The sequence below is a fragment of the Semicossyphus pulcher genome, unplaced genomic scaffold (assembly GCF_022749685.1).
Source record: "Semicossyphus pulcher isolate SPU_LCO1_2020_fin unplaced genomic scaffold, fSemPul1.0.p SCAF_11, whole genome shotgun sequence".
NCBI classification, from domain to species: domain Eukaryota; kingdom Metazoa; phylum Chordata; class Actinopteri; order Labriformes; family Labridae; genus Semicossyphus; species Semicossyphus pulcher.
Genome location: NW_027211615.1, coordinates 16,749,561 through 16,775,734, shown reverse-complemented (window position 1 = coordinate 16,775,734; position 26,174 = coordinate 16,749,561). Strand labels below are relative to the sequence as shown.

The 26,174-nt window shown below is 41.3% G+C and overlaps 2 protein-coding genes across 3 annotated transcripts in view; both read right to left on the bottom strand.

Moving 5' to 3' along the window:
• Positions 1-605: 605 nt before the first annotated feature.
• On the bottom strand, positions 606-21,200 carry coq8aa (coenzyme Q8A, genome duplicate a). 2 transcript variants are annotated; one of them, XM_069657623.1, is made up of 17 exons: positions 21,000-21,200; positions 16,211-16,309; positions 14,917-14,999; positions 14,525-14,775; positions 14,268-14,418; positions 14,099-14,165; positions 9,353-9,427; positions 8,473-8,601; positions 6,472-6,557; positions 6,061-6,201; positions 5,752-5,833; positions 5,440-5,533; positions 4,325-4,466; positions 3,933-4,040; positions 3,758-3,823; positions 2,934-3,020; positions 606-2,465 (listed from the first exon to the last, which is right to left on the bottom strand). In XM_069657623.1, the coding sequence occupies exons 2-17, from the start codon at positions 16,302-16,304 to the stop codon at positions 2,169-2,171; spliced, it is 1,953 nt and encodes a 650-aa protein (XP_069513724.1). In that variant the 5' UTR covers positions 16,305-16,309; positions 21,000-21,200; the 3' UTR covers positions 606-2,168. The 2 variants fall into 2 exon arrangements, with proteins under 2 accessions (XP_069513724.1, XP_069513725.1); XM_069657624.1 differs by having other exon boundaries at positions 9,362-9,427.
• A 1,637-nt stretch (positions 21,201-22,837) lies between these two features.
• itpkb (inositol-trisphosphate 3-kinase B) overlaps positions 22,838-26,174 on the bottom strand; it is a 28,274-nt gene continuing 24,937 nt past the window's right edge. The window contains exons 11-12 of the mRNA XM_069657484.1: positions 25,675-25,746; positions 22,838-25,275 (exon numbers count right to left, since the gene is read on the bottom strand). Of these exons, the coding sequence (XP_069513585.1) occupies positions 25,066-25,275; positions 25,675-25,746 (282 nt within the window). The 3' untranslated portion in view covers positions 22,838-25,065. The remainder of the gene's footprint in view (positions 25,276-25,674; positions 25,747-26,174) is intronic.

Sequence of the window (26,174 nt, the reverse complement as noted above, 5' to 3'; positions counted from 1 at the left end):
CACAGCTGCTGACAGGATGGTGTCTAATAAAACGTGATTAAACATCTTACAGTGAATGCAGCTGAATTAGTTTGAAGTAATTGTCTGACTGGTTGCAGGCTCTATGTTTTATTCTGTGGTGGGGAATGATGCCTGTTTTGGGGAAGCACAACAGCACCACCTGCTGGACACTTACATGAATTACAAGAGGCTGGAAGTTAGACTTTACAAGGCCTGAATTTTAGAGTAGTTGGCAAAGAGTGAATAATGGATTTTATTAAATTCAGACAAAAACTATTAGGTGTGAAGTATCAGCCTCTTGAAAACTTTATTTTGCCTTGCGCATAGGCATGATTTATCTGCCTGGGTATTTTTTTATATTTGCATGTTCTCATTTCCCAGGCTCTCTGCCAGTTCCCCCATCGCCGGCCAAGACAGGGCTAAATAAGGAAGACAACCTCTCCTTCTAGCTCTCCCTCATGCATTCTGTTTTTCCTCTTTAAACAGACATTACAACTTCCTTAAGTACAGTGCCACTTTACATGGTCAGCAGCACGTACGCACTATTTGGTGCTTTTAGTTTGAAAGTATTAAAGATCACACACACAAAACCACAAGGAGCCACATGACAAGTATAGATCAAACATTTACTCTTTTCATACATCTTCATCACATCTTTCAGTACAGAACGCATTTCGATTAGAAAATTTAAACCATCTTTTCACCAAGTCTTGATATGAAATATAAAGTTGGCATTTCTAGCTAAAAATCTCCCGCTGGAAACTACAGGCAACTTGTTGTTTTTTTTGTTTTTCTTTAAACATTTTTCAGCTTCACACCATCACACCTTCTAACTGTTTTCACACAGCGGAGCAGAGACAACTTTCACAGTCGCACAGCAGCCAGGTGACGGAGGATTTCGCACCCGAGGAGGTGTGGAGAGATCAGTGGAAGCGAGGTGAACCCACTAGCCGAGTTGTGCAATATCAGGTTGAGCCTCTGCCGTCTCTATAGTTCATTAACATTCATGGCTTAGGTCCGGGCCTCAGTCTTTCTATCTCATCGTCTTATAGCAACATGGATCCACAGGGTCTTATTTCTATGTTATCTACGAACAGTTGAATAGAGGAAAATCATGCTTTAGTGCTTAAACTGAATCTGACTTAAAAATTAGAGCCACAATGCTAACTTTTTGTTAGCTTAATCTGACCTATATGCATACTGTTTGACAGACAAGTCATCAAATAGGACAGAAATAAATTATCTACAGCAGAAGCATAACACATAGAGACCTTGAATGTCGTATTAATGGTCATTTAAAACAGTCTGATAGTTTACATCAATGCCCTGCCATCAGATTCCTCCCAAAGCAAAAGCTATAAACAGCCTTTAAAGTCTGGATGGATGATGCAGAATAAACACTACAAATACCAGATAATAGACAGACATTTTGGTGTGTTATTTCTTTAAAATTCCAGGTTGTAAAATTGTCTATAAATGGCTTAATTAACCAGAACTTGATCTCTGAGCAATATCCTGACTTGAACACTGATTTTGTATCCAAACAGCTACATTAGCTTCATTATTCATATGTAGTAAATGTGCTCAAACTTACTCTAAAAGTAACAGAAATATTTGTGATGTACACATGTTGGTCATGGTCAATACTGCGTATCATGCTGTGCGTATGCTGTCACAACACTGTTATTTAGTGACTGTGAAGAGTTTTGTTTCCTGATTTAACAGGATAATTCTGGCAGATGGCAGTTTGGAAAGTTGGTGCAATCCCCCAAAAGTTCAACAAAACACAACAAGACAAAAGACTAGAAGCAAATCGTGAACCGTGTTGACAAACGTGAGAGAGAAGAGATAAAATTCCAACCTTTTTACATTCATTTTACACCTGAACTAAAACACCCGACGCTGTTCGTCTCTCCTTCCCTCTCAGTCTCTTTTCTCAGGGCCGTATAAAGCACTCCAGATGCCAAGCTGCTGCTCCCGTACCAATACGAAATGACTGTTGTAAATATGTAGAAGTGTCTCTCAAACACTCATCGTGCTGGGTTGCCCAAAACGGGAGCGATAAGTGTAACACAGCGTCTGCTCTGCAGTTCTACCCTGACGTCTCTGCTGATTTGCACTTTGCCTATTGGCCCCAGGATCTGTCCATCAAATCACCTGTGATCGGCTTAGGCTGATTGAGACGGCGGCGTGCGGCCTTCCCAGTACTTCTGATATGCCTTTTGGAACATGTCATTGCACTGCAGCTTGGCGTTCAGCCGGGAGCAGATGAGGAACGATCCTCCCATCTTACGGTGCAGCGAGTACGTCTCCTCGGGAGGCGGGGTGAGCCGGTGTTTGAGCATCACGGGGATCAGGTTGTGGATTCTCTCGGTGGTGGACTGGGAGCCGAATTCGAAGGTGTCTGTGGAGGCAAAGGCCTCCCCGAGGATCATCACGGCATCCACATGAGCATTTATCATCGCCTGGACAGAGAGAGACAAAAACACACGGCACATTGAGTCTCAACTATTAAGGCACGGACTGCTAATTTGGTGGAGCCCAGTCGATATGGGATTTTTGACACTGACAATGAAACTCACAGATTACGGACATGGTGGCCGATACAGTACATTTTTGAGATGGATAGAAAAAAAGACCTTTTCTAGGAGGGTTTTGCAACAATACCACTTTTCAAAGGAACACAGAAGGCTGCTTTTTGAACTGATAACTAAAGATTATTATACATTATCAACCATTTCTAGCACAGACAGCTAAGCTGTAATGCTCTGCGACATGTGACTGTTGCAGAGCTATTTCGGACAAAGAAGTTAGAGCCTGTTTTTAGGGACTAAAGTGACAACAACTCAATCATTGTTATCTGAATGATATGTTCTGTAGAGATGGTTTATATATAGACAAACATGTAGACAGTAAGATAAGTTAGTATTTACCTTAGACTCATAGCCAGTCAGGAACTTCATCTCAATGGATTTCTTCAGAACTCCCTCTCTGTCGCCCACTGCAGCCGAGCGGATGACCTACAACGACAAACAGATTTTAAATGTAACCACTGTCTTCTCTCCATCTCAGAGCCGTGTTTTAATTAGAGATAGACCGATATGGTTTTTTCAGGGCCGATACCGATACCGATTATTATTAGTCAAGGAGGCCGATAACCGATATTTGGAGCCGATATTCATTTGCAGTAAAAGTGAAAATATTGGCGTCAAAATTTTGAATAATACAAACTCCAACACTTAACTTTGTTTAAATGCCTTTAAGCATATGTTTATTAAACAAACAAACAAAAAGCGCAGGGAGTTCCCAGGGTCAGAAGCATCTCTTATAAAGTTAACTGAAAATTTAAATAAATAAATAAATAACTTCCTGAAGTTTTATTAAGTAAATAAAACAAAGTTGAATAAAATTTGCAAAGAAATGAACTTTTTCTCCTCTCCGCCGTGTGTGTGAGCACTATGCATGCACAGCTTTCACTGCTGATTGGCTGTTACCCGTGCCATGGCTCTGCGTGTAACCAATCAGTGCTGTGGGTGGGACAACGCTGCAGACAGAGTAGTGACTGCAGACAGAGAGGCGTCAAAATGCCAAATATCGGCGCCGATAATCGGCCCGACCGATAAGTTTTAATATCTTAACATCTTATGCAAGGCAATACACTTGTAGCTGTAATGATTCAATGCAAGTTAAAACACAAGATAAAACAGCCATTATCACTACATCGGGATTATCATTAAATGAGGATCGCTGCTCTTACCTCTATGTAGACATCCGTGAAACTCAAATCAAATCCTCTTGTGGCTCCAAAGTCCAACAGCGCTACCTAAAGACATCCAACCAAATGATTACTTCTTTAACGGTCTTATTATTATTATTATTCATAGTAAAAGTCACTCTATCAACTGATATATTTAGCCTGTAGAGGGACTCACCCTGTGTGTCTGTGGATCGTAGAAGAAGTTGGACCAGTTTGGGTCGGTCTGCATGTATCTGAACTCAAACAGCTCTCTGAGGCATAACATCAGGATGTTCAGACAGATCTGAGACAGAAACAAACGTATATTAGTTCTGTTGTTGTTCACTGGTATAATGAACGCTGTATTATGTTCATTTTGCACGTCTTAATTGGGGGAGGAAGGCAGGTGCTTGCTGAGAAAACAAAACTGGATATAGAGGAAACAGGTGGAGGCAGAAGCAGCGGTCAAAAAGAAACCTTTTCTGTTAAACAACAAACCCTCTGAAGACATTAAATAACATGTTCCTTTCCAGATTAACGCACCAAACAGTCAGCTAAATATCTATAGGCCTCTTCATCTGTCTGTACCTCGTTCTTGAGGTCCTGTGTGAGGCCCTCGGCCTGGTCCAGGGGAAACCCAGGCACCAGCTCTGTGGTCAGGACGTGGCTACTGCTCAGCTCCTCAATCACCTCTGGTACATAGAAGAACGGATGGTCCTTTAAGAGCTCCCTGGGTCAGACAAGTGATGACAAATAAGACAGTTGAAACCTATATTTAGTTGGCCGGTCACTGCAGTTGTTTTGACATTGCAGAAATATATGATAATTAAACAAAAGAATGGAAAAAAGCTAACTTAGGCTAATAAATGAGAACCTGTGTTTGTATATGTGATTTGAGTTTAACGTGAGCGTCTGTTCTGACATGTGTGGTAACTGCAGCAAAGGTAATATCAAGCTATAATAAACAACACAAAATTAAAGCTGGAGAAACCAGCACGATTAAGCTACTGTTCTACCAATCAGTCATCCGTCCATCATCTACACCGCTTATCCTATTCAGGGTCGTGGGGGGCTGCGGCCTATCCCAGCTGTCATTGGGCGAGAGGCGGGGTACACCCTGAACCAGGGCTGACACATAAAGACAGACAACCTTTCACGCTCAAACCTACAGGCAATTTGAGAGTCACCAATGAACCTAACGAGCATGTCTTTGGACTGTGGGAGGAAGTACCCGGAGGGAACCCATGCATGTACGGGGAGAACATGCAAACTCGAAACAGAAAGGCCCACTTCGTCTGAACCAGGATTCGGACTAGGAACCAAAAAAATGCCAAATCCCCTCCCCCAAAACACTTAAACATTTACTGCTACCTGACTGTTGCAGAACGAGATCACTATAGAGCGTTGGGCGGAGGAGAGGAGCGCAGTGCATTGTTATCATCGCTACATTTATCCAACTACCTTCCTGCCAATCTTGTGCAACTAGCTCGCTGGTTTAAGTTGAAGACTGACAGCTTTTTTTGTTTTTTTTGTTTACACAGATAAGCTGTTAAGTGAGTAGGCAGACCCTGTTCTTGCTTTTGGAATACATTTCATCTTGCAACAACAAATAAATAATACAGCAACAAACCTGCATTTGTTATCTTTCATTCAAAAGCAACTGAAAGAAAAAGTTCAGTTAGACGTTCAGATTTGCAACTCACCTGAATTTCTTTGCACACTGGGCTTCTCTGATATAATCGCACTCCAGCGCTAGCTCTTTCCTCATCACGTCTATCAGGTGCTCGGGAAACAGACCTAGAGGGAGACAAAGACGACAACAAACAGGAAGAGAACGTCAGTCAAGCTGTCACATGCCAATTAAATTATCTGTAAAGAGTGATTAACTCACAGGAGCGGAGGGGAAGTGAGTGAAGCATGTGTGTAATCAAGCCTGTGTGTGTTGTTTGTGTATGATTTACAAAGTAAACACGCTTGTGTTTCCTGCATGACTGAGAGTTTCTCTGGTTGTGTACCTTCAGGCAGGGCATTGCTCATATTCAGCACTGTCATCAAGTTGTTGACGTCACTGTTGATACTCTGAGCCACACCGGGGTACTGGAGACGCATAAACAAACACAGAAGAAGAAACATGAATCTCTATTTTGTTTGAATGTATAATCTCACTTTAAAATGCTGTAATGCCCCTGTTTTATGTTTTGAAATGATCCAGTGTCTAAAGTCAGAAATAGAGGAGGCAAACACATGCGAGAGGCACTGTAGTTACAGTGTTTAACATGATAACATGGGAATGTGCTGTGTACACAGACATGTTCACACCCTACCTGTATTTTCATGGCCACCTCTCTGCCGTCCTTCATCCTCGCCAGGTGAACTTGGCCGATAGACGCAGCTGCGAACGGACGCTCCTCAAACGACTCCAGCTTGTCTCTCCAGTTAAAACCTAAGTCACTGTTCAACGCTTTCTGTAAACGGACACAAAGAGTTGATGTGTTAGAGGCTTTTTATATTAAGTTAAATAAATTGTCTGTATCTAGGAAAAGATTTGCAGTTTGTCAAATGTATTCTTTCACTGGTGGAGTTAAAAGTGAATGTATAGTGTTCTTGATGATGTAAATGTTACACTAGCAGAGGTAGAAATTATATCTGTGAACCTCCTCCAATTGTAATCACCAGAAAATATTTATATATATATAAAAAATTAAAAAAAACAAGCAAAAGGAAAAGACTCTTACCGTCATTTGTTTGATTGGCATGAAGTCAGCGCTCTGTCTTACACGCTCAAAGATCTTGGCGAGTTGAGGGTTGATGAATGCATCATCTGAAAAAAAAAAAACACACCAGAGTTTAATAACTTATCATGGTCAAAATCCAGCCAGAGAATCAGTCTAAAGTCAAGTGTAGCCACTTAGATCACTGGTGTAATTCTGCAATGTCACACCAGAGGGAGTACTAATGTACTAAATATCAACAGGGCTGTGATTTGGTCATATTTAATCACAGGCGTGCTGATATTCAGTACAACAGCACAACCTGGAGTGTGATATTGTTTTTATACAACAGTTCTACAAGCAGCATTAAGTAGTTAACGGCAATAAGCAACAATAGATTGTTATTGTTTATTTAATCGTTCATTTGTCTCCGCAAACACAACTAGTTCTGCAACTTGGCTGAAACTTGCCTGTGGCCAAGCATAACAAACCCTTCTCCAGCACACTCTCTTCTTTGTGTACGTCTGTGTTACAATTCATACTTTAATTCAAATGTTATTGAAGGTAATATGACCCTCTTTGTGCTTGAAAGTTTGTTACAATCTAGACAACAAAATGTTGATTAAGAGAATTCAGAACACCTAAAGCGGAGTGATACATATGGTTAAAAGTCCCCGTGCCGTTATACTCAATATCAGAACTCATGGAATGCCTCTTGACCAATCAAATTACTTGGTTGGTACTAAAGTGTATTATTAGTTATCATCAGTCAGTTTTGTCAGCTGATATTGCTGCTGTTATGAAGAATTACAAACTTTGTTTAAAAAGTTTTTAAACAGTCAGAATCCTCAAGGTTAACACTATTTTGGACTGGTGCTAAAGGGAACAATGGTTGAATGCACAATCACCCTGTCACGTTGGCCGTGACAGATAAATGTCACTGCAGCGGGCAAAGACCACTGCAGTGACATTTATCCTACAGATTTACTGTACTCTGCTCATGTTGCAAAGGCCTCAGCTGCCTTTTATTCTATGGGACCATAAATCTCCCTCTCTATGATAATAGTCGTGACGTGTGCGTCCAGCTTTAGAAAACTAATGTGACCTTTTTGTCCATGCATAGCAACCACCATGTCACCACCATAGAGACAGAAGTGCTGTGCCAGTTCTGCAAATAACCACACACATGCACATAGGGTCAACCCGCTGTGCTCAAACCTGTTTAGCAGGCACGCTGCAGCCAATGCCCTTTCCTCTGCTTCTACTGTTTCTGTGGCTTATTACATTTAATTCACTGCTTGTGTAAAGTTTACCCTCACGTGTCCTGCCCTCAGTATGTGAAAGTAAGAGGACAAAGGTCGCCAGCCAAGGTCAGGCAGCGGGTACACAAGCGATAAACAAAATAAGCCATGTGTAACGCTGATACTCGAGCCGGCTGCACAAGTTCGGTGCCAGGATGTTTGCTGCCACCGGCCTTCTAGGTTTAAGCTTTCTGTGCAAAACAAGACCGAGCATTAACTCGTATTTTAACTTGTATATTTGCTTCTGTGTGCAGGTAACATGTCAGTGTTAATGTCATAACTCTGACACACATTTTCTAAACGTTCTGTCGATCCCTCGCTGGTTCATGACTGCAACATGCTGGCAGGGAGGAGTGGACCTGATCTGGACTCCTGGCAATCACTGATCAACAGTCAACAGATTCCTGTGCCAACTTTCTTTGCAGACAATTGTCCCTGATCCAGGTTTTTCTGTACTACAGGTGTATAATTATACCTTTATCATCAACAGTCATAGAATACATTCTTAATAAGGATGGAAAACTGAGGCTTCCACAGCTGATGGAAAGAAACATCAGGATTCAGTCAGTCAGTCTCACTGAATCATCCCTCTACTCCGTGTTCCTCTATTTTCTCTATGTCTCCTTCTCTCTTCCATGCCGATTCTCATTCCTCTTTTTATCTTTACCTCAGTCTGTTACATCTTTCCTTTCTGCACAGATTCAAGCACGTTGGTGTCACACACCTTGAATACTCAGCATCTGTCCCAGTTTTAACGCGGCTCCTCTGACTTTGCACAGAGTTCTGACGATGCGTTCAGCGTTGGCTTCGGACAGGAAGGGGCTCGAGTCCAGAACACCTTTCTTATTTTCACCTGCAGGAGCACAAAACAGAGAGAATTACGGGTTTATAGAAAATTGGAAAACCTCCTTTAACACAAGTGTCCCAACACTAAAGTCAAACTAAATAGCCTAAAGTTTTATGTTCATTATAAACTATGTAACATGTTTTGTTTTATGTAGTCATCTGGCATTAGTCAAAGGAACGTGTTTACGTCCTCCATACCCCTGCAGACGTGTGTGTCGTTGCGTATATGTGTCAGTAGGTCGTCAGGTAGTGTGTTGAAGCAGCCTTCAGAGGCTTTAATAGAGATTTACCTCACCCACGCACACACTTAGGAGTGTGTTGAGAGCAGCGCTGCTGGGATTAACTCACACACAGCCACAAGCAGACGCACAAATGCCACAGATTTACGCTCGTACGCTGTTTCAGCTTAGCTCTGTTTTCAGATTAACATGCTCGCTGTGCAGAGTGCAAGACATGTCTGTTTAAGAGGAAGGTTGGAGAGGGAGGTGGCGTAATTGCCCTGTGTTGTAAAACAGAGCGCGTGTAGCATGTACTAACACGCATGAGGGATGGGTACAGACAAAGGATGTCAGCTTTTAAAAGGCTATTATTCAACAGGAACCCAGTTACAAAATCCCTGTATGATTTATAAACAAACACACATGTCCTTACAGGCTCAAAACTCTCTGTTGTGGTCTTATTAATTACGTTATTAGAGCATTTATGTGCTGCGTTTTTCTATACACACAAAAACAAGAAGTTAGTTGTTAGTCTGATACCTTCCACACCATTAAGCCTGATGGTCTTCTTGGCAACTTCAGCCAGAGCTCCAATACTCAAACCTACAGCCAGACCTGATAGAAACGAACAAAAGGAGAGAAACAGATAAACACTCGTTGATGTGACCTTAAAATACAAACACAAATACAACAGAACATTAAGGGGGGAATTCACTAAGAATGAATTGCTCCATAAGTTGCGCATCATTTGCCCCCGCTATCTGCTCCGTCTCAAGGTCTGATTCACAAAGCAAATTGCACTGAGCGCAAACACGCTCATAAAGCAGATCTGTGCAGTTTGTGTCTGATTGTGGAGAGAAGCTGTCTGCACCTCCACTCTCTCTGGCATCAGTCCAGCGCACACTGACGGATCTCAACTCCATACGCAGATCGATGATGAGCAGGGAGAGGAGGGGGCAGCTCTTTTAACAGTGTATTGTAAAGTCCAGACTCGACAGGTGTTTACTAGTTTCACAGTCTGTAACGCAGCTTCATTTTTAAAGAAGCACGCAACAGCAGCTCGTCCATAATCCCCGTCATGTGTAACGGCTCCAGACCGTCCTCCACACATGTGGACAAAACGTGCCCGTGTGCCGGGGGTTGAGCCTCACACAGCCCCGGACTGATTGATCTCCTGATTATAATAATTAGAAATTATTATTATTAACACACTGTATTTACAGACAAATAAAGTTTTTGATCACACAAATGGTGGATTTGTCGCCATGATCACAGGAAACTCAGAGCGTGGCAGCCCTTATAATACTGCGCTGCAGTTACCACCAGCTCTCTGCAGGCGGTCATGTTTTCACTATAACTGTGCGGTGCTGTTAGCACTGGTGCTTGTGAATTAGCTGATTTTTGCCACAAGGCATAGAAAGGGGACAAATTTGCCCCCGAAAGTTTGCATAATGACTCATTTAACTACGCTCAAACAGCACCTGAGCACAGAGACGCTGTTTGCTCCGCAGCGCACTTTAGGGTGCATTCAACCAAGGGATGCACGATATTAGATTTTTTTCCGATATCCGATATGCCGATATTTTACAACTCATTTAGCCGATTACCGATACCGATATTTTTTCCCCTCACACCTAATTGCAGAGATCATCAACTCTCTTTTAACATTCTTTTAACAACATTTGTTACAACGGTCGGGGTGATGGGTCTTCAGATGGTTAATCAAGTTTGTAGTGTTGAAAGACTTTGCCTTGGCTCCTCCTCACATCACCGAAGCTGAGCAGTCGTTGCAAATAGCAGTTTTGCTATCTATTTCAGACACTTTGAAAAACTTCCACACCACGGACATTTTGGCTTCTAACTCTCTCATGCTGCAGGTAGACACATGTGACGTCATCACGCTACGCCGCGCAGGTCTTCTTCGCGCCGGGGACATTGCGCCGAGGTCAGGCATTTAATAAAGTATGCAGCAGCCCATTATTTTATCGGTTAATTATATCGGCTATCGGCGTGTTGGCCGATATACTAAAAGGCTTAGTGGGCACAAAAGCAGCGCAATCCTTTAGTGATTCCCCCCTAAGTTGTTTTTTATACATGCAAATAAAAACGCATATAAACAGGCGACATAAAAGCACAGAGTCAGGCAGGGACACTGAAAAAAACCCCATCTTTTTTGAGAGTTAATCTGTGGACTGGCTGTAAGCGGCCTCAAAGGCACCTTCACCATAAAGCTGTCAGAATATTTCACCTGTGTTCAGCGGTGTCTATAAACAAACTGACTGTATGAAGCATCTGTTGCCTCTGAAGAATGTTCCCTTTTAAAACAGCATACGCAACAGAGCATATATACAAACACAATATGTTCACAGGAGCCCTTTGATCAAGTGTGCAAAGACAGAGCTGAAACAGACGGTCATTAAATAAATCAGCATTTTGGAAGATAAGGAAAAGAAACAGTTCTCCTGCAGGGGTAGGGACTATTTTTGAGCGAGTTCCTCCAAGCCTGGTCTCTGCCTTATATAACTCAGCATTACATAATCATTTAGTCAGCGGTCTCTGAAGCGACAAATCCGAGATCCAACGGTGGACGCACTAATCAGGACGGAGTCTGCTTTTAGAATATTGCATACAAGTTGAGCGTTTCTTCGCCGGTCAATAACATGTCAGCACCTCTATTGTGGGAGACAGGACGCACCAGAGGGGACGAGGATGTTCGCAACACTTCCTCAGAAATGTGTTGAGCTGTGAACCGAACATGTCACCTTGTGTAACCTGACAGCGTTATCTCCTCTTTCACTCCTGAAGTACTCCGTCATGTTACTCCGGATTTCAAAAGTGCAGCGGCACATTTAATATAGAGGTTGTAAATTTACGTAAGGCAGCAGATGAGCAAGCATCATGCCACTACATATCAGTGGGATATAATGTGTGCAGCTCCAAGCCAAACAGGGATCAGCGTTTCCTGCAGCATCTCTGAGTGACACATTTTTTTCCAGAACAAGCACACGTGTCTGTCAATCATGCGAGGTAGCCCGCCCAGTGTGTACACACTGAGTGCTGGACACTAATGTTCTGCTTCTTCATTTAGAAGCAGAAATGCTCAGACATACAGTCCTTTTTCTTCAACATTCGAAGTAGTCACTGTTGCCAGGAAACAAGCTAAAAGATTTATGAAACTATGAATTAATTTGCTGCTTGTTTCACATCTAAACTCCCCAAAAACCTGCGTTCTCTGTGCCCACTTCAGGATGTGAATTAACAGCTGAAAGAGAAGGAACAACTTGTATCACTTTGTCACATACAGGAGAGTGAAGGACAGGTTGAGGCCACATTCCTCCTCCCCTCAGCGACACCTTCTGAATGTTACCACTGTCAACACGCTGAACCAACCCCGCTCTGCTTTGTTTTGTCTCACTGTAGCCTGAAGAAGTCCCGTTTGTTTGGCCGAGAAGCAGCTAAAATTCTGCTTTATATATTTGTGTTGGCGGTCTGGTGTGACTCATCTGAGGCTCTGCTCGGAGTTCACTTCTGTGCACTGTTTTCCCTCGGTCAGTTCAGTGGAACAACAACCTGCTGACATACGAGCTCGTACCCGTCATGTAAAGCTGCATCTGAGGCTAGTTGTGAGCTCTGGCTTTGCTTGTGTGAACATTTTTGCCTAAACGCTGAAAAATAATCCTCTCTGGATACGACTTTTAGACATGAAGAAACACATTTTAGTGCCTGCCTTAAACAACTTCTATGTCAATATTACGTATCAATATATTTAGTACTAACTGACATGTAAATAAAATCAAAGATAATCACAAAGGGGGCATGCATTATAAGACTTTTTAGTTTTTCACCCATGTTTACATCTGTCACATTTTTAGTTTCATAATAATTTGGAGGTTTTTTGTATATTGAAATTATAGGAGTATTACAGGAGTATTTTTTGTTTTAAAGACCAGCTACAAATGCTCTGCTGAAATAATAAATTGTGTTTTTTCTGCAAAATATGTTTAATTACCTTGTAAAAATCCTCCACAGGCATCTCCTCCTTCTCCCTCATTAAAAATGACCGAATCTACATAGGCCCCGCCCCCTCCGCTGAAAACAAAATCCGTCTCTGCCATCGTTTAGCGGCAGCTTGTTGAAACTTAGCTAGCTTGAAATGTAGTAATTAGTAGTAGTAACGTTGATGTTAGTAGTCAGGAGTGAGTTTGCAAAAATTACGATGACGGATACAGCTGGTTCGCACATCTCCAAAGTGGTTGCCATAGGTTACACATAATGATATGAAAAAGCATCACCCCGTCCATTAACGGGATTGGCTCCTTAGGTTTGTGACGTCTCAAACCTGCCAATCTGAAAACGCGCTGTTCAGCCTGTCCTTGGTACACTGCAGTTTAAAAGCAGACAGGCCCAGCCATGGAGATGACTGCTTATGTTGTCCCTCATATAAGAGCAGCACATGAAGAACACCACATGGAGATGTTTACAAGGTTAAATACTTGATTTTCACTGGAGCGGGTCTTAAATATGTCACACCTTACAGAAAGGTGTGACATATTGAGAGAGAGAGACCATGTTCAAACAGAAGATTAACTTACAAAGTCACACAGATTTTACCACTACTATGGCCAAAGTGCTCATGTACTCGACTATCAGGGAGTGCTTTTATCTGGGCAGCAGCCCAGGTCCATTACTGAAGGCCAGATCAGTCGACCTAATTTCTAGGGGTGTTTGTTTAAGTGTCACTTCAAGGTCTGACACTCATGTTAGTCACATTGCTGTCTGATATGTTTCTCTCATGTCATTCACTTGTTTTTGTTTGCCTTCATTTATGTCTGTACATACTGTATATATTCAGTGGTGTTGACATTACTAGCTGCACAGACTTTGAGAAGATGCAGTGACACAACAACACCAACTGCTCTGAACCCTGTGACCCCAGCTTAAGTTACAGTTAGACTAAGGATTACATGGTTAAGATCAGTTTAGACAGCTTTGGCTGCTCAGTTTTGTGTCTATTTTTATAAGACTTAATGAGAGAATCCACATTGTGTTTGATGTCCTCTTGTGCTTCGCAACACAAATATTAACTCAGGAGCAGGATCTATTAAGACACATCCGCTCTATACACTGGAAAGAGGATTCAGAACCTTTTTTTTACTCACCGCACAGACTGAAATGTATGTATCCACAGAAAAACGGCTTGCAAACAGACACACAAACCTACAGATACAGTCAGACAAACAGACTTTAAACCAGCCAAGACTCAGACAAAGATTTCTGTCACTGTACCTCCAAAGTTTGCCAGTCTGCCGAGCCGAGTCACCGGCACTTTCCTCTCTCTGGCTCTCTCACTCAGCTGAAGAAAAAGGGAGATTTTTCTCTTTAAGTTTGTAAGGAAAGGTAAATATTTGCATCAATGTCTGTGTGTTGAGAAAAGGAACTGAGGAGATGTATTTACCATCTGTTTGTGTGGTTTGATCTCCGTTCTCTTGCTCTGTCTTGCTTTCTCGATGTCTTCAGCGGTCAGCCCTCCGACTGTAGTCGGGTCCTGATGGTAGCTCCTGATCTGACTGAAGTGATGCTGACTGTAAAGATGTCCCCATTGCTGCCTGTAGAAAGGATAAAGTACAATGAGATTTCTGCCATAACTAAAGCATTTATCCTCCAAACAGCAGCAAAAACATACATACTGTAATGCAATTGAAGAAGAGATACCTGGCATCTTGGTGGTAAGATCTGGTGTGACTGCTGAACTGTTTGCTGGGATCTTTGTATCCCTCAAACAACGACTGTTTCCCACCGACATGGCCTGAATCTCCTGCTCCTGCATCATCACTACTTGCTGTATGATCTGCTGTTACGTCCACACCGTCCTCCCTGAACTCTGAAGCTGCAAATTCACTTTCATCATGAGGAAAGTCAAACTCTGACTCTGATGTAGAGGTCTGCTGCTGGCCTGACATCTCCTGTACCAACACATACACAAAGACTCTTACAAAATGAAAACATACTCAGTGTTCTTTTGACATTAAATGTACAGTTCTTTAACGGTGCCACACTATGCTGCCAATTTCCAAACTAGTATTTCCACATGCACATGAACACACCTGCATTTTCATCATGGCGGCAGAGAGGCCTTGCTCAGCAGCGGCTTGGACACCTTGGACTGCAGCACCAACCCCTGGGACTCCTGGGTTACAAAGAACAAAATATTAGCTCTTTAGTACAAGACTGACTCCGCCTACAGCAAAATAATCTGTTGTTTGGAAACAGAAACACATGAAAAATCTGACTATATTTAAACACCAAACTTACACAAGGAAATCAGATTGATGTTGAGATAAATGTTGTATAAGCATTTTTGTGTGTGGAACTATCACTAACTAGCTTCTTTTTTGAAACCCCATTGTATGATGACATTTAAGCTGAAAATTCTTGCTAGCATAACCTTACAGCTAATTGGTAACCTTAGCCGCAAGTCAATGTTCTGTCTTTGTCTTAGCATGTTAGCTAACCTACAGGTTTTAACATATTTAAGACATATTTTAAACAGGCTAAAAAAGTACAAAACAAATATTTATTAACAATTAATAATTGGATAAAAATTCTTCACCTTGCTAGCATTTTTACTAAAAATGACTTATCAACCCACATGTAAAGCTTATCACAAGCTAGCCTATCATAACTTGAGCTAGTGAGCAAGTTAGCTAAATGTTTAAAGGAGCAGGTCACCGCTGGAAAAAGCCTCAATCAAAGCTGGTGTTCTCTGTAATCGATAGAAGCAATAATATTTGAAATTGGCGCCATAGTTGTGGACAAAGTTGTACAAACAGCTTGTGGTTTCGCCCGTTCTACAGTCCTACAACTCCCAGCGTGCATTGCGCCCCTCCCTCTTAAAGGAAGGGCCCAGCAAGAGAAGCTGGAGTGAATATATATATATACCGGTGGATCGTCTAAAGAATCTTTAGGTCTGCAGTCTACATTTCAAACTGATGATTTTGAACGAGACATGACATCGGAGTCGGGCTTCCTACATTGAGGAAGTGTAGTTTAGCGAGCTCCCTGGCCTCTGCCAGATGACGCGTTTTACGTAGTCTGGTGGAGGTTTTTCAGGGCCCATTGGAGAAGCGGATAGCGTCCTCCAAAGGCACAGAGCCAAAGCATTTTTTTCCTCCCATAATGGCATTAGCTCGCTATAATAGCATGATAGGACTGAGGTTGAAAATCGGCGAATTGGCCCTTTAATGACATTAAAGGCTAACAAGTCATTCAACGGTAGCTCTTAGATAAGTCCTGACATTTTAACTTCCATAATATAATAAAGTTTCAGAAAAGTAACCAACAGGGAAAAACAGGTGTATTGTTTAAAACGTAGGAATCAAACGTGTTGACATATCTTACCTGCTCCACTGCGCAGGGTTGTGCTTTGAGTCTCTACGATCGCCTGGCTCAACTTAGCCAAGCCTCGCATCAGCAACATCATATCACCCGCCATGATGACTACAGAGACGAGAGAGAAGCACAGGGTTTTTTCTTATTCAAAAACACCTTCAGTTATGTAACATCTAGTTCTATATATGTAGCTCTGGTACAGTGGAGAGGTACAAACTGTTCACAGAGAGAATGTGAGGTCAGATATCTGAATGTGTGACGTGAACTTGTCAGTAAAGATGAAAGGAGCAGGGACAAACACACACAAGAACACAAACGGAGGGAGAAATAAACACACTCTGCTGCCAAACAGGAACACACTTACAAACTCACACAGCTGTCACATCTTGGGATGACTTTAATACTTTGTCTAAAAATACTCACGACCTGCCGTCCCTGCGTGAGCAACACACACACACACAAAAAGGAAAGGGGGAATGTTGTGCATGCATGTGTGCTGTGAAGATATGCGTTTGTGGGCCAGAACTGGATCTGAAAATGTCACTGGAAACTGGCGGGTGGGGAGGGGGGAACTATTTATGCACATGAGCCGACATGTGTGCACGTTTTGGTTCATGTACGAGGTCGCCGGCACACTTTACTTTTCACAGTTTCTTTCCCCGACTGATAGAACCTAAAAATATCCATAAAATCTAAACATGTCATTACGAGAATGAATCTGGTGTGTCTTTAACAAATAGTTATGACAAGCTGATAACAAACGGCACATAACAACACACTTAGATTAAACATTAATGTTATAATAGTCGTAAAGTTCACTTAAGATCCACTGAGGACACAAAAGCTCAGCTCAATCCTCTCACCTCCCCTGCTGTAATCTAAACAACGGAGCTCCCACCCTCTACATACCTCTCTGTTACAGTCTGCAGCACTTCTGAGTGTGTTTGTTAGCGTGCTACGATACAGGTGCTGCTTTGTGGGTGTGACAACGTGCTTCGACACAGCTCGGCTGGGATTCGGGCCAATGGAAAAAGCCGTTGCTGAAAGAGTGGGAGCAAAATGTGTGTGTGTGCTGCTGCCACATACACACAGCGAGTCAGTAAGTGGGTCATCTGTCCTCCTTTAGGGCTGCTCTGTGTATTTGAGACAGCGGACTGAAGACAGGGGTTGGTGTGTTTTGTGACACAAAGGATTAGCAGCCAGAGTAAAGCTTTAATAGAAATAGACATGAGAAACATTTCACGCAGGGATGTGGATATTTTCTTCATGTCCATCTCATTGTCTGCAGCTTTGAGCTATAATTTCGTCTCGTGACTGCGCACAGTGCTCCCCAAAACAGAATCGGTGAATTCTTCAGTTGAATTCCTCGTGTCAGTATTGGTGTTGGTGATTTAATCCTTCAGAAGAGCAGCACTAAGAACTGTATTGTATTATGGATAACTATGGGCTGACTCAGCACGTGACAAAGCCCACACACAATAATGGGCCCATTTTGGACTCTCCAACATTTCTTAACATTTTTATGCTTTGGCAGCTGATGTCACGCTTTCTGATCAGGACTGTGCTTTCTTTGGAATCCCTGAACGCCCGCCCCCACTTGGGTGTCAGTCTGTAATAACAAATGTTATGGAAAATCTTGGTAATCGTACGTTGATAGAACAAAAATAAGAATAAAAAAAAGTGGCAAAAACAAATAAACCAGCAATAACGCACATGCCTTATATGCTACCGTTAACCTGCTGAAATCTCCTGTGTTTTAACCCCCTGAACTTTTGTCCACTAAATCAAGCAATTAATTTGCCTTCTTTACTAACAAACTTGAGAAAATTGGATGAGCCGGTACCTCCTGCATATCAAGTCTGTACTGTCCTTGTATCCACTTAAAACCAATTCGATTACCATGACACGGTTTGATCCCATTAGCTATTAAACCCTGGAGAATATTGTGCAACAATTTAATCCTCCTCCGGCTGCCTTGATATTCTGCCTACAGGCTATTTCCCACATGTCCTCAAAGCTGCAGATATTACACACAAGAAAAATCTATAAAACTCACTAATGGATACATTTAGACTGTTCACCACAACGTTACACTAGACAGACTGCTGGGCTGTACACTTTGACACACCTGTAACGTAATTTGAATCCTATTTGACACAGGGGGACTACTTTGTGTCTGGTCATCACCTTAAACTCCTGTTTGTTTATTAAGCACTAACATAGGTGAAAGGTCAAAAATCTTTCTGAACTGCGGCTCCGTTATGAACCATCCAGTCCTCTCAGATCGTCTGAAACATGTCTGCCTGATGTCCTAACAGTCCAAACTTAAAATGGTGAAGCAGCGTTTAGTTTTCATGCATCACATATCTGGAACTAACTGTCTGCTCCAACACTATTAAATCATTAAAAAGCCCCTGCATTCAATTAAATCACTACACTTTATATCCACTCCTTTCTATTCTACTGTTGAATCTGTTTTAGTCTATTTTAGCCTTTAGTCTTTTTTACACTGTTATAATTCTTTGAATTGCTTTTATGCATGTCTTTTAACGCTGTCTTGTTACATTGCCATTTGTTTCTATGGATGTTAATGCAAACGGGCCTGTCTTTAAAAGGTGTTTACACACAGACTACAGGTACCGGCATGTATAAAATATCAATGGAATGTCATTTCTCATATTATTATTGTTATTTTTATAACAATTATAAAAGTGCTGGGACAGCACATTATATCAGCAAGATCCTGCATGATCTTCTAGTAAAATTGGAGGTAAGATAGCAAGTTTGTACGAAGGCTAAGACGCCTACTAACACAAATATGCATGCAGGGCTGCAGAATCTTAAACTGCATGCTGCATGGCTACAACAACACATACTGTAATCATTGTGCATTTCTGCAGGATTAAATGTCACTTGCAAAACCTGATACTATTGGGAGAGGATTATGTTATTGCTTAATGTAATATATTGAGCAACTTCCCATTTGTCACTGTGGGTGTGTTTCCTATGAAGGTGTAAACAAGCTGCGTTCTGCACCACCACTGCGAACAACTTAACCATCAGAAACAGGAGAGAGGCTTATCTACTGATACTAACTGAATAAAAATATACAAGCAGAGGAGAAGTAAAAGGTCAGTTTTAATGCTCAGTGGTCAAAAGGTCACTGCAAGGTATTTTTAAAGTACACAAACTGCATGGTGAATACAATACACCAAAGCCTCAGTTGTTGCCTGGACTCTACTGCTGGTGACTCACTGCTATTAAAAGAGCCAGGCATCGCAGCATGAGTGAAATCTATATCTGAATACTGTTCAGGAATACTCATGGCAAACCTTCTGTCACTGCTCTAACTACTGATCCTGATTTCAAAGGTGGCAAAACTTTCTCTCATTTCCAGGCAGAGGTGATTCACCACCACAGCAGTCACCACCAGTAACAGGGGATACGTGACTAAAACCATGTTTCCTCCAACTTAAAGAAAGTCTGGTATTTTTATAGTGAATTGCCAAATCAGAAACAGTTCTTGTAAAACCCCCAAAAGAACTGTGTCATTTAAGGTAGTGATGCTGGATATGGTACATTGTTGGCCAACGGATCCATTACCCTGCAATGAATAAGAAAACTAATATTGCTACAGTTCAAATAATGGAATATTGCTGTGGTTCTTCTGTAACTACGACAAGAGTAAAACCAACAGAGGGGTGAAGCCCAACAAGCACTATTATAGAATGGCAACTAATAGTTTTTTGATGACGATTTCAAAGTTTGAGTTTAAGAAAATATTATGGATAAATTAGGTTATTAAAAAAATTGCAAACAAGGTTCAGCTTGACACATTTAAGTTAAAAAAACAACACTGTCAGTGCTCTTTAAAAAAGGACTCACTAATTAAATGACCTCTAACAGACTGTTTCTTTAGCATTTCTGTGCTAAATTTCTTCTTCCTAATACACGATCATACTTTACTTAATGTTAATAACATAATTCAGGCTTAGAATGGTGAAGAATGTTATACATCCCACCATTAATTCATTTACACACTATACACACACATGCAAATTGTGTATTATTTACACATTCACACAAGATGCAGATACTATATCCATTTTGTAAAAGTACATACACTGTCTATACACATTTTATTAGTACTCCAACTTTTGAAAGGTTATCAGGTGAAGATTAACTAAAAAAAAATCAAAATATTTATGCCCAAAAGCTAAAGATTAGTAAGGTTAAGTATCAACAGCTCACAAATTAAAGCTCATTTTAGACATTAAAAGTTACTCAACAAGCTTACTCTCACCCTAAGTGAACTGAAACAAGCGTACTATAGTTTCACTTCACTTTATGACAGTTTCGCATCATAAATCCTTGAAACCAACATAAGTGGCCCATTTAAAATCTGTGTTTATTAACTTCCTCGTGGGCGTGTTGCCACGAGCCTCTACAATAACAAACGCGTGCCATGTTTTTATCAGGTCATTATTAAACCTAACATTACAGCTGCTTCAAATGACTGAGGTTAAAAACCTGTTTGCTGGTTTAATAAATAGTACAAGGTTCTTTTGAGGAGTATATTCCCGCTCCTCGGGTAAAGTTTGCAGAAGTAGCAGAGCAGACATGGACGGCGTCACGTCAGCACGCGCTGCAGAGGATTTGGCACGTTCAAGCAGTTGGAGGTCGAAGCAACGGAGAACGGGATTATAACAGGACTAATGTGGAAAAAAATCCCACATTACTGCGCATATTGACCAGCTAATGCATGCTAATAATCTGTGGTAGCATTCGTGAGACTCACCTGCAGCTGTCGAGCAACGTCCCCGCTTATCTCTCCAACTGTCAGACGAGGTCAACGGCGAGGACGAGTCAAATTAATCAATATATTTGTTTGTTAAAGATGTGTTTGGACGTTCTCGGGGTTTGGGAGATTTATTTGGTAGCAGCAGGAGTTGCTGGTTGTTTGTGGGTAGCCCTCCTCTTCTTCCTCCTGCTGCTGCTTCGTCTGCTGGCAGCGTTTAATCCAGTTTGTCTCTCTCTCTCTCTCCACCACGAGGTCAAACCTTATTTACCAACTACACCGAGCAGCCAGAGCCGTACACTGACGCAACCCTCCCATATCTGTTCCTAGAGTTTTTTAAGCTCACGGAGCCTCTGATATTCAGATAAAACACATTTTGCACAACATTGTTTATGCATACTTGATGAAGGAACGACCTTTAAATGCATTAGATATTTTTTTCCCCAAATATGCACTTAACCTCAATATATCATACATTTATTGTATTTCTTGTCATTTCCATTTTCTCCACTTAAATTGAGGGATAACATCTCCACTAAATGTAGTCTGACTTCATTTCACCATATATAAATAAGCAGAGCAGTCTGCACCAAGCAGACTTGCTTATACACGGCTCTGTTCTTTTTCCGCTCGCCTGTCTATCCTCTGCTCCTATTGGTCCTCATCGTCTGTTGACAGGAGGTGGGGACTGAAACGCGGCTCCTCATTGGTTCTTCACGAATGAAAAACAAAGAGTATGTTTACGCTGCATCACCCCGAAGCCAAAGCCTGACGCAGTGTTTTTTTAGAATATATGTCAGTTTCACAAGGAGGACACACGGCCAATATGCAGCAGTTACACTAACCAACCATATAATTAAATGTACCTCTCGGCGGTGAAATGGGGCTCTGCTGCCATCTGCTGTTCATGGCGCGAGGACAGCACCCAAACACCGCCCTGTTTGACTCATTACGTGAAAAACTTTATTAGACTGTTGAGCTAAAATATTAATTGTTACAGTACTTTAAATAAATCAGCTACTATAATAAAATCTACTTCTAAAAACCTCAACTACAATAAATATAAAAAATCGCATGTCAGAAATCGCAATTTCCCATGGAAACAATGTTTAATTCCGTTTAAAATCCTGTCATAAAGAATTCTGGGTCTTTACCACTGCTCTTTGAAAAGAGTGTCTCTCTGCAGTGTCAGTAGAAAGACAGCAGAGGGCGCTACAGAGCCATACACCCCATTTTATTGTGTTAACTAAATGAACACTGGTCCTCTCGAGTAAATGTACCTCCTGTAAAACTACTTGGAGCATGGATATTTGGGTCTATAATAATCCTAATTCCAAATAATAATGGAAAAAAAATTTAAAATAAACTTTGTGTAACGTGCATCTGAGTTATCACATGTAATGAAATGAACACATCACCAAGAAAATAAAGATATCAGAGCAGAAAAGCAGCAAGTGGCCAAATAGGGGGAACATTTGAACTTGATTTGATCTTTTGACCTTTGTAGGAGCTGCATGGTTAAAAAGACCTTTCAGTAAGATGTTGACCTTCTCGTCACCCTCCACTGGAAAAAATCTAATCTCTGCAGTGTTTCCCCTTTCACAACCTCTCCGCACCTGAATCATATCCTTTCTCTCCCACCAGCTCCGGATGCTGCTGCTGTTGTGGACAGGTGTGATTTGAATGGCAAATGGCCTCCATGCAAACAGAGCAATTAATGTGGCTGAGGAGAAGCAGCGGCAGCAGAAACGCCGGGTCACTGTGGCTTTTCTCAGGTCAGGACGAAAGGTGAGGTCCTTACAGCCTTGAGCTGAGTCGATTAATTGAGTGCATTGATGGATAGATACACACCTTTACGATAATAACAATTCACAAAAGTCACGCAAAGAAGCAGGTTTTTCTTTCACCAAATACACACTTCTTTAAAGGAACAATCCAAATAAATACACAAGCAGGCCAACCAGAACAATATAATACCTACTAACAAACAGCCAGAAGTGCACATTGGAAAAGATAAGCAATAGCAAGACGTTTGGTCTTAAAGTGAACGTTTGAAATCCTGGAAGAAACACTTTCTTTGCAAGAGTTAAAAAATGAAGTTACAACCACGGTCTGGTTAGCTTAGCATAAAGACTGGCAACAGCTAGCCTCTGAAAAGAGGAAACAAAAGCTCCCTAAATATCTTTCATAACCAGCTCACTTGTTTCAAGCCCCGATGCTATGCTAAGCTAACCAGAACGTGGTTGATGCCTCTTATTAAGCATACAAACGAAATGTCGAACTATTTCTTTACAGAAGGCACTGCATGGGTCTCTTCATCTACTTTCACTGCAAACATCAACTGAAAACCATTGAAATTTTAAATATATGGTAGAGTGAAACCTACATACTGTCTAGTTTTTATTGTTCATCAAGAACCTGTTACATTATGGAGTATTTATCTCTGCCCCAACAGCCGCTGTTAGCCTTACCCATTAACATCAATGGATATAGCCATAATGAATGCTTTGAATAAGGGGCGTCCACAATCAGCGACCAGCCCCACAGTTTGACTTTCACTCATACTGTAACACATGCTTGAAGACAAAACAACATAACAGCACAAAACTCAACATGTCACAGTATCCCATTAACTCAAAATAAACACAGTATAATGTTATAAATAAGAACAGAGTGAATAAAAATTAAGCCTAAGAGGATAATAAACATGCACCCATGTAAGACTAAGTTAAGACAGGTAAGACTTTCATTGTAACAGTTAAAAGTTATATATTCAGTTGTCTGACTTGGCTTGGTAAGGTAAAGAAGGCACTGTTTTAGCTTAAATAAGATTGTTCATGGCTGTAAGTGTTCCACAGGGTTTGAGTAAACTAAAATAATGTTAAAAAAAAACAACTACATCAAACATCATAAATCTTACTGTACATTGTGAACAATCCCAACAAAGTGTGCGAACGATGATACATGTCTTGCCAGGGAGAACTACGGACGCCATGCTGGCTAAAATATGTTACATAACAACGCTAGTCATAAGATACTGAAACTACTGTGAGATGTATGATTTAGCTCCACCAGTTAATGCCAGATTATTGAGGAGCAAACATGGCTGCCGCTGAAGAAAACACTCTACAGACCACTCTACAGTGTGTGGATTCTGTCTACAGCTGTGATGTGACTGGTTAATCATAGATGTAAAATCAGTTGGAAGACTAGTTTCTGCTGTAAAACACAATTGACATCATGTCTTCAACTGCACTATTTCTAATAGTATAAGTGTAATGAAGTCCGCATTGTGTTTTTTAAAAGAAATGAGGTGTCCCCGCTTCTCCCAGAGTATGTTTTATATTGTTATGGTTTCATATCTCCTCGGCTGAATTGAAAACCATATATGATATTGGGCATACTACATCCCATGCATTTACCTGAACCATCATTAGCCACATTAGTTACTTTAAAGAGGGGGTATTATGCTGTTTCACATTTTAAGACATGTATATAATTTTACAATGTTGGATGTTCATACCAAACGTAGGTTAAGTTTCAAATCTTCTCAGAAGAGAGCTGGCCAATCAGAGGAAAGTATGCTTGTAGGGGGCGGGGTTTCTTAAAGGGACAGTCGTTTCAGGCAGAGGCTGTATGAGGGCCTGCACAGAGCACCAGTGTGAGAAAAACTATGATTTTTTTAAACTGTAAATTATGCTAAGCTACTCCACAGGTATCACAGACTGAAATATGAAGGTTGAAATGAGCATAATACCCCCCCTTTAAGAAGTTTTTGCTGCTATGATGAGTTCAAATCTCTGCTGTGAAAAAGGTGGATTTCAGTCTGCCTCAGATATAACGGTCACATTAAAATAGCTGTAAGAGTCAGACCCAGAAATCCCCTGGATACGATTAGAAAGGTTACATCCATGAATGGATTTGGGAGCATATTAAGTGATGATGTGGGGAGACGTAGGGAGTCCTTGAGTAAGTCCAAAGTGTTCTTAGGAGAAACGAAAGAGTGAATCAAAGTGGTTGTCGTGTCTAAAATGTTCACTTGGATTAAAATAGACCCCCTCAGTCTTCAGGTCTCAGAGTTCACCATGGAAGAAATGATGTTCACCATACTATCAAGTCCAATGAGATAACCATCTTCTCTGTTGCCCTCTACCCACGATGCTCTGTGGGTCAGTTCCTCCCCGTCAGGAAGAGGCGTGGTTTTCCCAAAGTCGATCATCCAGACTTTAGCCCGCCCCTTACTGTCGTGGACGAATAACAAGGAGCTGCCAATCACCTGCAGAGACAATAGGGTGAATAAGAAAACAGGAAACCATTTTCTGTCTTTTTATACCCAACATTACATATTTGTTTGTGTCCCTCACTTCCTGTTTTTTTTAAACTCATGTCTAGTGGTTTGTACGTGTGTGTGAAACTGAATGTGTGTGTGTGTGTGGTCAGGGCTGTCGGTGTCCAGTTTCCATGATGAAACCTGCTGTGAACTGTTTGCCTGGGAAAGGTTTTGTCAACAAATTACACTTAATTACTAAATCAATAAGTCATATTTGGGATTAAGAGTGACAGAAAATTTATGTGATCAGGATATGGCAGTCATGTGTGTCTTGGAGTTGCACCACATGAGCAGCAGCAGAGCAGAGAAACACCGCTTCTGATACTGGGCGTCGTGTGTCGTTACCTCGTGGGTTTTGAAGAACGGGGAGATCTCCAGAGTGTCTTTGATTTCATTCAGTCTGGTTAAATAACAGTTCTGGGAAAAAAACACACAAACATATTTATATTTAGTTTTGTTCCCAGTTCTGCCAACTTCTGATGCAACCAGTTTCATTGTCTGTTAAGAGCTGAGCAGCTGATAGAGTCTGATGGTACGACACAATAATACTTTATAAGGAAGGTGTAGAATAAAAGAACTGAACGCCTGTCTTTACTTATTAGCAGAGGTGGATGTAACGACATACATCCATCTATTATTGAGTAAAATATACGGATATTGCGAGCTAGAAAGAAAAACTGACTGGGACCAGACACCAGTCAAATGCATCCCATCAAAAACAGGCCAATCAGATTGAAGATGTCATGCATCGCGACAAAACAGTGATGCCAGAAACGGCCATTAGATCGCCCTGTTCAAAGCCACCAGACTCCATTAACAAGAACATGTTAAATCATTTTACCTCA